General features: G+C 44.7%; 1 protein-coding gene across 1 annotated transcript in view; it reads left to right on the top strand.

Annotated features, from left to right (window-relative positions):
• Positions 1-12,500, top strand: part of LOC125045598 (transcriptional regulator ERG homolog) — a 40,163-nt gene that overhangs the window by 6,826 nt on the left and 20,837 nt on the right. Inside the window, 1 exon segment of the mRNA XM_047642963.1 lies at positions 547-603. Coding sequence (XP_047498919.1) covers positions 547-603 — 57 coding nt within the window.

The raw sequence follows: 12,500 nt of genomic DNA, 5'->3' as shown, positions 1-12,500 counted from the left end.
GCAAGAATGTCATTATCTGTCGTGTGATTTGCATGTGAGAGAAGTACAGTGCGTGAAATCGTATCTCCTTTAATAACGATTCTCCCTTGCTTTGTGTGTTACGGGGACTGAAGCCCACGCACGTTTTACACCGGGAAGGACAGACTACATATGCACACGTAGGTGGTTCTCTCACTTGTGTGTTTGCGCACGTGCACATACATTTATACACACTCAGACATATGTGCAGACACATACGCATAGGGACAATGCATACACACACTCTCTCTCTCTCTCTCTCTCTCTCTCTCTATATATATATATATATATATATATATATATATATATATATATATATATATATATATATCGCTCTCGCTCTCTCTCTCACCCACTCATATTTACACATATACACAACAAAACAAACATATGCTATTGCCTAACGATACAATCTGACCCAACATCCTATTGTCTTGAACAGGCATACCTCACAATCCCCAACTACATGAAACACACACACACACAAAGAATGCATCCGTACTGAATTAACATCGTTTTCCTTTACAGACCCGAGTTACAAGTCAGCGTGGGGTTCGCCAGCCTCACCAGCCTCACAGACCCAAGGTGAGGCATTTCTTCGTTATTTCACTTCATGTTTAGTGTGTTCTCTACATTCATTACCAGATGACCTTTGTTGTTGTTGTATTTCGATGCAGTTTAGAGATGATTCGAGTTTATTACTTTTTGTTGTTGTTGCTTTCCATGTTGCTTTCCCTCTTTTTCTGAATTAAGTTTGGTATTACTTTGTACTTTCTCTGTTTTCTAGTTTGTTTTTTCTTTCGTTTTCCCTTTATTCTTCTTTCGTTTTAATTATCTAGCATCTCTATCTTTTGGGAAAATTTTAGTCTCTGTTACTCCTTGAAGTTTGAAGTTCCTCTGACTTTTTTTTCGTTTCACTGACCATTATTACTCTGCTCCGGATGCCTTCGTTTCTTTCCTTCTGTCATTTTCTTCATGCTCATCTCTCTTTCTTTCTCTCTCTCTTTCTCTCTCTCTTTCTCTCTCTCTTTCTCTTTCTCTTTCTCTTTCTCTTTCTCTTTCTCTTTCTCTTTATCTTTCTCTCTCTCTCTCTCTCTCTCTCTCTCTCTCTCTCTCTCTCTCTCTCTCTCTCTCTCTCTCTCTCTCTCTCTCTCTCTCTCTCTCTCTCTCTCTCTCTCTCTCTCGCTCTTTCCCTACCCCCCCTCCCTCTCTCTCTCTCTCTCTCTCTCTCTCTCTCTCTCTCTCTCTCTCTCTCTCTCTCTCTCTCTCTCTCTCTCTCTCTCTCCTTCCTCCTCTCTCTCCCTTCACTCCCCCTCTCTCCCCTTCACCCCCCCTTCCTTCCCTCCCTCCCCCCTCCTTCCCTCCCTCCCCCCCTCCTTCCCTCCCTTCCCCTTCTCCAGCTCCCTACCCACCCTTGCTTTTCGTTTCTCTCTCTCTCTCTCCTTCATCCTCACTCTCACCCTACGACGTTCTCCGGTCATAAAACTACAGCCAAGTCGGTCAGATTACCAAGGTGGAGACTACAAGTTCCATAACTTTGCTGACAGTTGGAGGCGGTCTGGCTTGTAGCTGCGTGTCCTTCCTTTTGATCTGAGAGGCTGGTTGCCGCAGGCGTGGTGGAGGAGTAGGAATGGGTGGGGGTGAAGGTGGGGGGGTGAAGGTGGGAGTGAAGGTGGGTGGGGGGAGGGTTAAGCTGGGGGTGGGGGCGTGAGGGAGGGGGGGGGGAGTGAGTGGAAGAGGTGTGGGTGGAGGTGAAGGAGAGAAGTAAATGAGCCGCTAGAGATTGTGTTCCGTGCCCCTCCCTCCCTCCCTTTCTCCCTCTCTTCTCTCTATGTTCCTTCCTTCCTTCCTTCCTGCCTTCCTTCCTTCCTTCCTTCCTCTTTATTCCCCACTCTTACACCTTCTTCCTCCATCTCTCCCTCCTCCCCTCCTCCCCGCTTCCTCTCTCCCACCCTTCCTCCCTCCTTCCTCCTCCGCTTCCTCCTAAACTCTCTCCCTCCCACCCTCCCTCCCTCACCCTCCCCACTCCCTTCCTCCCCCCTTCCTCCTTCCCTATCTCCCTCCCTCCCTCCCTCCCTCCCTCTCTCTCTCCCTCCCTCCTTTTAAGCTTCACCCTCAGGCACTCAGGGAAAGCTTCACTTGTAATTTAACTTGTTTATAATATTCCAAGCAACTAAGTCTTCTTGCTGATTATAGAACTTTATTACAAAAAAAAAAAAATATTGAGATTAACTTGCGTGATGCAGAAAAGAATCACATTTTGCATATTCAGTTAAATGCATGATGGCTTTATCTCTCTGCCGAGTATTTAGTAAGGTTTCTATATTATCGTTTCTTTTATCCAATTCTTTCTCTTCCCCTTCCCTTTTATCCTCACTATCACACCCTCTCCTTATTAATACCCCATATCCCCATCCTTCTTCCCTTCTCCTCCCCTTCCTTCTCCTCTTCCTCCGCCTCCTCTTCCTCTCTCTTTCCCATCGGCCATCACTCAATCTTAGAGAAGAGGCTGAGGAAGGGGGAGGGGGGGTTGGATGGGAGATACCATAATGCGGCGAGAAATTCCCGTAGAGTTCGGCAACCCCGACGAGGAAATAGGTGTCTGATGAACAGTTGATTTTTATCGCCCAGTTGAATCAGTCGACTGCGAAATCACATCACTGCCTTTTAAGTCGCAGGTTATGGCATCACACGGCCGTAATAGGAAATGTGTAATAGGTGAAAAATAGGCGGGGATTCGACATGGGGGGGTGGGGGTGGGGGGAGAAAGGGTGGTTAGAGAGGCCTGGGAAGTGGAGGCTTCTCATATTTAAGGCGGCGGGAGGTGATGGGAGAGGGGCGGGGGGGGTGAGGGAGGGAGGAGTGGGGGGCTTGTGAAGGGGAGGGGGGGGTGAATCGTCGATGGCACGGTGGTTTGTGTGTGTGAGTTTTTGTTGTTGTTGTTGTTGCTGTTGTTGTTTGCTTTGGTTTTCCTTGGTTTTCAGAAAAGAAATTTTGGAGAAGTGTAACATTATAGAAAAGGTTCTTGAAAAGAAATAATGCAACTCTCTCTCTCTCTCTCTCTCTCTCTCTCTCTCTCTCTCTCTCTCTCTCTCTCTCTCTCTCTCTCTCTCTCTCTCTCTCTCTCTCTCTCTCTCTCTCTCTCTCTCTCTTCCTCTCTCTCTCTCTCTCTCTCTCTCTCTCTCTCTCCTCTCTCTCTCTCTCTCTCTCTCTCTTTCATCTGCCTTACTTTCCCTCGCTTTCTCTCTCTCTCTCTCTCTTTCCCCCATTCTCCTCCCTCCCTCCCTCTCTCCCTCGATCGCTCTGCCCTCGCAATAGTCCCCTTGCTAATGACCAATTGGTGGCGGTTAATTGCAGGTAATCACCCAGCAATTACCATCACCATTTTACACATCAATTGTCATGGTTGGCGCGGGATTTGAAAATGACGGATGTATGGGCACCCTCACCCACGATCGTATTTAACAAATTTAACCGTTTGTTAATCATTATAATGACTGCAATTTTTTTATTCCACTCATTCAATGCAGTGCTATTACATGTGTGTGTGTGTGTGTGTGTGTGTGTGTGTGTGTGTGTGTGTGTGTGTGTGTGTGTGTGTGCGTGCGTGTACTTGTTCGTGTGACAGTGTGTGTTTGTGTGTGCTAGGTCCCTCTGTCAAGTTTGTTGTGAATGAAAGGATAGATAAGGCCTACCTAAGGTCTTTTTTTTTAACATGAGAAAAAAATACATATAGATATAAACTCATCTTCCAGTATTATATTCTCAAGTAATTCACTTCACTCAAAAAAAATATAGATATAAACTTATCTTCCAGTATCATATTCTCGAGTACTTCACGTCACTCAATAAAAAAAAAAAAAAATATATATATATATATAGATATATAGATAGTAGGTAGATAGATAGATAGATAGATAGATAAATAGATAGATAGATAGATATAAAGTCTTCCATTATCAAAGTACTTCACGTCCCTCAAAGACACACCTAAAACATCCCCAATCGCCTTTGCTTTCGGGTCACACACACACTCGCGTGCATGCATCCATCACCCCACTCACTCGTCGCTATTCACCGTGCGCTCCTGCTCGCGTGGGGAGATTCACCTGGAGATGAGGACAGCGTTATTCACCGCACATCAACCCTGGCCAGTGGGAATTCATCGGCGCGTGAGAGAAGCTTTGGCGGGTTCATCACCACGATCCATTATTCATCAGTTGACTCTACTCCCGTCCTTCTCTCTTTCTCGTCCTCCTCCTTCTTCTTCTCCTTCTTCTTCTTCTTCTTCTTCTTCTTCTTCTTCTTCTTCCTCTTATTAATATTCTAGTAGCGTTACCAATGTCATTACGACTATTTCCTGTATATTCTCTTTTTTTTTCTTCTATTTCCCTTTTCTTCTTCTTCTTCCTCTTCCTCTTTCTCCTTCTCCTATTCTTCCTCCTCCTCCTCCTCCTTTTCCTCCAACTCATTCTCTTTCTTATCCTCATCTTCTTCCTCCTCATCCTCATTCTCACTCTCCTCATCCCCCGTCTCCTCCTCGTTCTCCTCCTCTTTCTACTACTCCTTTTCTTCTTCGTCCTCTTCTCCTTTTCATTCTCCTCTTCCTCGTACTCCCCTCCTCCTCCTCCTCCTCCTCCTCAATTTCTTTTTCGTCTTCTTCTTTCTCTTCCTCATCTTCCTTTTCTTCTTCTTCATCTTCTTCTTCTTCTTCTTCTTCTCCTCCTCCTCCTCCTCCTCCTTCTTCTCCTTCTATTCTTTTATATCCCCTCCTTCTCATTCTCCTCCCTCTACTCCTTCTGCTGCTGTTACTCCTCTTTCTCCTCCTCCTTATTATTTTTCTTCTTCTTATCCTGATTTCGGGAAGATATTCAACGCGTGAGTCAGCAAAGGAATTTTTTTCTCTCGATCCGCGCGTTAAGAAAAAAATAATAAATCTTTAGGCCCGGGAACCACCTGGAAAATAGGTGGATGAGCACGGTGATGGAACTGTGGAAGGAGTGTTAAGAGGTAAATGTCTAGTTCCTTTTGGGTATAGTTAAGTTTATGGATAGATAAGTAGAATGATCCGTTTGGCGATAAAGTAGAAAAATCGATAGATATGTGTACAGTACCGTATATCCTAATTAAGTAGATAAACAAATGGATCATTATAAAGTTCCGTTCAGCATACTGAAATAGATAGATAAGTAGATAAGTCAACACCTTCGTTTCGATAAAGAACAACTTGAAGTGCGCGAAACCTGCGGATATATGTAGCCATGTTTGAGTATGTCCCACATAGCTGTGACGGGTGTAATGCGCTCCCTTGTGAACTTTTGTTGAGAGACTTCGATGAACAACAAAACTATTGGGAATACCAATTATGAATTGATTTGCGTATGTTTTTCAATTGTATATTTGCTTATTTGGTTGTATGTGTGTGTCAATGTTTGAGAGATTGAGTGCTGGGCAAATCGTGAATTTTTAGAATCTGGTTTTGGTCGAGAATAAAAGGTATTACGCAGATGAACGAAAGGGAGAGACGGATAAATAAACGAAAGAGGGAAAAGGGGGGTAGGGGGGAAGGGAGGACAGAGACATGGAAAAGTGAATGGACTCTGTTGACGAAGTGACTTGGTCAACATGGTCAGCCTCTTATTGGATCTGAACCAGTCGGCCTTGCAGGTTGGGTAGGGTGACGCCGTTGCTTCACATCCCCTTCTCGCTCTCGGATTTACGGACGTGTGAAAGCGGAGACGCCATGAGCAGCATTCCCCTTCCCTTCGCGACTATTTTGCAATTCTTCCCTACCTTCCGTCTATCGTCCCTCTCCCCCTCGCGACTCAGAACCGGTCGAGGCGCTCCGGTGTGTTCCGTTTGAGGTAATACGTCATTTTGAGAGGAATTTCCGCGCAATCGTCTTTGAGATTTCATTAGAGAAAGAAGTGTAAAAGTTAGTGTAGATAAGGTCGCGTTTCGCGTGCGGACCAATCAGGCGTCGGCGGTAGGTGAGGGGACAGCAAACTTTTAATGGTTTACCCCGAGGCAGCGAGAAAAAAGAAAGGAAAGAGGCTGATGAAAAACGTATTGCCTGCCTTCTCTTTATTCACTGAAAGGACCGTTGGACTGACAAACACACATTAAAACCTACCGACATATATAACATTCACTTAGAACTCTTAAAAGTTGCTTAATCAAACTAAAAACGAACGGAATTTCAACCATCGCAAAGAAATGGGTCCCAAGATAAGGAGAAAAACTCCCAAAAAATCTTCAGCACCTTTCGAACCCAGAGAGAGGGAGAAAGAGAGAGAGAGAGAGAGAGAGAGAGAGAGAGAGAGAGAGAGAGAGAGAGAGAGAGAGAGAGAGAGAGAGAGAGAGAGAGAGAGAGAGAGAGAGAGAGAAAAGTAAAAGTAAAGAATGACCATGTTGACCAAGGTACTTTGCGCCAGAAGGTCAGTGGACCGTGCGAGTTCATCAATGGTCTTGGGACGGCGTGAGGTTAGGTTAACAGAGTGCGAGATGATTTGGGGAAGACGCGGGGCTGATTCGCAGCGATGTGAGGTGGTTGTGGGTTGGGAATATGCGGTTGAAGGGGTTGGCTGGACGCTTAGGTTCGGTGTTTGTCTTTGTGTGCGTGTGTGTGTGTGTGTGTGTGTGTGTGTTGTGTGTGTGTGTGTGTGTGTGTGTGTGTGTGTGTGTGTGTGTGTGTGCGCGCGTACGTGTGTGTATGAACTATGTGTGCGAAATCTCGTTTCAAAGAAATTTATGGACAACCTTAAAATGTCTGGATACATGTTGCACCCAAAAAAAAAAAATGTCAAAAATAAATTATATCAACATTCAATAAACAATCATACAAGCAATAACGAAACATCAATCCAACATCCTGTTTTCACACCTGATTATCTGCCATTTAAGGAAATCATTAGAGAGAAAATTATGTTAAAATCCTCAATAGGTTTCGCGGGACGCCCGGGTCGGAAATTTCAATCTAACTGATTAACGCCACTGAGCGCTAGTCAACCGAATAATATTTCTTGAATAATCGATTAGCAGACGCTGAAGATTTCGTAGTACATATGCACTATCATGGCTTCGCATATTTCTCCTAAAAAAAATCAAAACTAGATAGAAAGAATAACTGTATTTATTACCATTGCCTATTCAAAAGGAATAACACCCGGAGAATGCTGCCTCCACCTAACATAACAAAAAGCATAACCAATAGAGTGATAAAGCCTCAGGCCGTCTAGGGTGCGCAGCGAGAGACAAAAACGAGTCTGGAGTAGCACATGGTAAGCGGGCGATGAACAGCCATTGTCGGTGCCCAGTCAGCCGTTGTGCACAAGACACGCAAAACCCGCGCCAGCCGAATTTTGGGCGTTACACTTTTGATATCATTTTCGTGTTTATTGTCGCTGATTCTGTGGGTTTTCTTATCATTATCATTTCTTTTTATTTTTTTTTTTCAGTGGTTTGTGATGATTTATTTAATTTTGCTTAGTTTTATATTGAAAGGCGCATTGTACACGGAACATCATACGTGCAGCATATATCGTTTTATCATTTATTCTTCGAAGGATGACGCCCCATTGCCTCCGTGTTTACGGCCGCGGCCAAGGCGAAGTCCAGCCCGAACTTTTGCCGTTGTAAGGACTCGCTAATGACGCCCTGGGGACCATTCGCCGAGCGGTAATAAAGGCACGATCATCTCGGGCCATATATCTTTACGATTTTTTTCACGCTTCTATTGTGATTGTCAAGATGTTTTGTCTCTAGGCTGATGGTGGGGTCTCTCTCCGTCATCATCTGTTCCTTCTTATTTCTTTGTGACGCGTGACAGAGGAGGAGAGGGAGAGGGAGAGGGGCAAAGAGGACTCTTTTTCTCTCTTCCATTTCTTTTTTCCCTTTTTTTGTAAGGGGTGGCAGAAATTTAGTACATGAATGTTTCTTGTGTTATACTTTGTTTGTGCTAAATCACACTGTGTTATTGCCCACATGATAATGAATTATGTATGTATGTGTATATATGTGTGTGTGTGTGTGTGTGTGTGTGTGTGTGTGTGTGTGTGTGTGTGTGTGCGTGCGTGTGTGTGTGTGTGTGCGTGTGTGTGTGTGTGTGTGTGTGTGTGTGTGTGTGTGTGTGTGTGTGTATGCGTGTATGTGTGTGTGTGTGTGTGTGTATGTGCATTCGTATGTATGTGTGTGCATGTGAATGCTTACAAAGAACATCCTTCTGTCCCCCACAAAAAAAAAACTTTTTTCACGCCCATAAGACTAACCCATTCGCACCTAAACTCACGCATCTTTCCCATCGTTCACCACACAACCCACGCCCACATATAGACTCGCACACACGCCCACTCCCAACACAGAGGAGGACAGTGAGTCACCGAAAAGCCACAGGCGAAAGAGCACTGAGGCGACTGATCTTATTTCAGCAGTGAGGAGAGAGGGAAAGGAGAGGAAAAAAAAAAGATAGAGTTAGAAGAGGGAGATGAAAGGGGAAAAAATGAGAGAGAGAGTTGAAAGAGGGAGGTGAAAGAAAAAGGAAAGAGAAAGTTGAAAGAGAGAGATGAAAGAAAAATGAAAGAGAGAGCTGAAGGAGAGAGATGAAAGAAAAAAAGAAAGAAAACAAAAGTTGAAAGATGAAAAGTCAATTTGGAAAAAGTCATGTCGTGTTGCCAATGGAAGGTTTGAAGTTTTATCCCCAGTAGGGTTACAGCAAAACGTAGAATATACCGTGTTACTGAATAAAAAAATGGGAAAGAACAAAGATAACGATTTACGTTTTAAAGTGTGGAAACGCATATATTCCAACAACAAGCTTCACATCAACATTCAGATGTAGTTAATTTAAAAGATCCAAAAGGTATGCTGCCTTTCACCAGACGCCCCCCCCCCCCCACCCTCACCGGCCAACATAAAAAGAAATGAAAAATGTGCATATACACTTACATCCAAACATTATATCGGATTTGGAACGCTGGAGTTCAAAAGGCGAACCTGTAACCACAGCGACCCAATCTGTTATCCAATTTCGGCACCAACGCCTTAACTCCATACAAATGTTTGCTCACGAGGGAGGGAGAAAAGGAGGAAGAGGGAGGGAGAACGGGTGAAAAGAAAAGGAGAGAGGGAGAGGGAAGGCGGCTGAAAAAGTGGGGAGGAAGGGAGAGGGGGAAAAGAAGGGAGGGAGTGAGGGAGAGCGGGTGAAAAGAAAAGAAGGAGCGGAAAGGGAAGGACGGGAGAAAAAGAGGGAAAGGAGGGAGGTAAAATGGGTGAAAAAAGAAGGGAGTGTGAAAAGAAGAGAGGGAGGAAGGGTGACAAGAGAAGATAGAGAAGGAAGGACCGAAAACGGTGAGATGGAAGGATGAAAAGAAATAGAACTGGGATATAAAATCAAGAGAAAAACTAAATAAAACAGATAAAACAACTGAGACAGAAAAGCGAGAAAAGTAGAGTAGAGGAGTAAAGGGGAAGAGAGCTGCCAGGGAAGAAGGGAGAGAGGGAGAGAACTGCCAGAGAGGAGGGAGAGTTGCCAAGAAAGAGTGAGAGAGAGAGAGGGGGCCGTCAGGGAAGAGGGAGAGAGGGAGAGAGTTGCCAGAGAAGACTGAAAGATAGAGAGGGCTGCCGGGGAAGAGGGAGAGAGGGAGAGAGCTGCCAGGGAAGAGGGATAGAGGGAGAGAACTGGGTGGCGAGTTGTTAGCGAAGCGGCGGCGCATACGTAACTGGCTGAAATATGGTCCGCTCGAGACCCAGGCGGGGAGCGGGGGGGGGGGGGGGGTGACAGCTGATATACTCACTTGTTATCTTTTTTTGGTTCATTTTTATTGTTATTATTATGGCTATTGTTAATATTATTCTTATTGTTATTATTGCTATTATTATTGTTATTATTATTATTGTTATTATTATTATTGTTGTTGTTGTTATTATTATTATTATTATCATTATTATTATTACCATTGTTATTATCATCATTAAATTATCAATATCGTTATCTATATCATTATCCTCACCGTCATCATCCTCGTGATCATCATCATCATCTTTATTAATATTATCATTATCACTGTTGCAAAAGAATGTGTAATACATACCTATCTATCTATCAATATATATATATATATATATGCGTGTGTGTGTCTGTATGCATATAAAAGACACACACACACACACACACACACACACACACACACACACACACACACACACACACACACACACACACACACACACACATTTATGTGAGTGTGTGCATTTGTCTGTGTGTGTAAGATTAAGCGTGTGCATTCCCGAGTTAGTATTATATGATCTGCGTAAATGCCCATGTGTATGTACGTATCCCTGCCCGTGCGTCTCCCCACGAAGGCGAGGGGAGAAGCGAAAAGAAAACAGTGAAAGCGCAGTCGAATCAAAGTTGCTTCGTGGGAATTAAGCTCCAATTTCTGCCCCTCCGAAACAGAGAGGAAACAAATGAATAACTACAATAAAACTCCGGCGGCGAGAGAAAGCGAACAGAGCTGGCGGGAAGAGACCGAGAGGGGAGACTCAAGCAAACAGGAAACGCTTGACGAGGGGAGAGGGGAGTGGCGGAGAGGGGAGGAAGAGGAGAGGTAGAAGGTAGATAAGACAGCACACGCCACCCGATAACTGAGGGGTAGATTAGGGAAGAGCATAGAATGATTGCTCCTGGATTTATGTGCTGCCGAAACACCAGTATTTTGATCTGCTTTTGGATAAGGACAAACGTATACGTGTATGCTCGATCACACAGGTTCACATACACACGTATATGTACTCGATCACACACACACACACACACACACACACACACACACACACACACACACACACACACACACACACACACACACACACACACACACACACTCAAACGACAACAAACTACCGAATGGTTTTACCACAATGCAAACTGTGCCTTTTGTTTTCGATTTGTGGAATCATGCTTGAATGTCTTTATTTAATTTGAGGACGGGATTGTAATATACATTTTCATATTCTGCGGATTATCATTATTTCGATGTGGATTATGATTATAGCACAATCTTCAACAGCATAGTTGATATTTAGGAATTATAATCATATGCATTTTTTTTTCTTCTTCCTCCATTATCATTATTGTTTTATCCTCTCCATTTTCGGCTCACTATGCTCTCCTCTCCCTCTCTCACCTCCCCTTTTCCCCTCCCCTTTCTCCCCCTCCTCTCCCCTCGCCCGCCACCCTGCACTCGCAACTAAAGCGAGTACCTAGCGAGGAACATTGCTTAAGAGGTACTCATGCATACGGGCTGAGGGGCCGCCGAGAGGGGAAGAGGGAGGGGAAGGGTGATGGAAAGGGGGGAGAGGGGGGAGGCGGAAGAGGGTCGAATGTAGGGTGAGGGAGAAGGGAGGCTGATAGGACGAGAATTGGAGGGAAACGGAGCTACAGGGAAAACGGGGCTGGTGAAGATTGATGGATGATTGCGTGGATAGATAGCTCGGTAGATGGAGGGGCTGATGGATCACTCGGCCGGACGGGTGGATGGACGGGTGGAGCCAGGTCGAGGTAGGAGCTGGGTCAAGGTTTGGGTTCTGCTGACCTTATCTGACTCTGAAACCACACTCAAGGCGGGGATTGTTGCCCTCTTGGCCAGGCCTCGACGCGCCATTTGGGGAAGACATTCTTGGTCCACATTCTGCTCTTTTTCTGGCAGGTTTTAAGAATTTATAGCCTATGATCGTGTTAGATGGTTGTTAAATATTATTAAAAACATATTGAAAAATGACCGGAAGGCAGCCTGGACGCCCTAAGCACGGGGGATAATAAGAGTGGACGGGCGGAGGTCGCTCGAAAATCAGAACTGAGTGTGGGTATTGGAACCTGGACTTGACGGGAAAAAAAACAAAGTTCTAGAAGTATCCACACCGATGCCAAAGGGATCAGCGACGAGGGACCAAAAAACAACAGACAAAAAGAGACCATCCCATACAGAAGATAAACCGACGATATAATAACACCTTCAGAAAGACAAACAGAAAAAAATCAGAGCGCGCCGGGGTGTCTGCTGCCATATGCCGTTCGAGGGAGGTGGTGGGGGTGTGGGGGAGGAGTGAATTGGAGGGAGGGGGTGTTGAGAGTGAATTGGAGTGGGGGGGGGGTGATGGCAGGGCGGGGCAACAGTGTTAAGTGTGGGGCGACAAATAGAGCGACAGGTGCTGCATGTTTGTTTCTTTTTTTTTCTTTTTATAGTTTGAACAGACTGTGAGTCCCCATTGTCTCCAGCATCACGAAATATTTAGCAAAATGATGTCCTTACCTTGTGACACCCTTTGCATTCTTAACACATTCCAAAAGAAAAATAATAATAAAAAAAAAAAAAAACATTCTCAGAAATCCTCTACATCCGCAGAGCTGTTAAGCTTCATGTACATAATCTGTAAAACTGAGAGAACTGTGAAACTAACTTTGTCTTCTCTCTCCCCTTCCTCCC

Source organism: Penaeus chinensis, chromosome 37, assembly GCF_019202785.1.
Source record: "Penaeus chinensis breed Huanghai No. 1 chromosome 37, ASM1920278v2, whole genome shotgun sequence".
NCBI classification, from domain to species: Eukaryota; Metazoa; Arthropoda; class Malacostraca; order Decapoda; family Penaeidae; genus Penaeus; species Penaeus chinensis.
The sequence above is the reverse complement of the archived record's forward strand: the minus strand, read 5'-3'. Positions and strand labels throughout refer to the sequence as shown.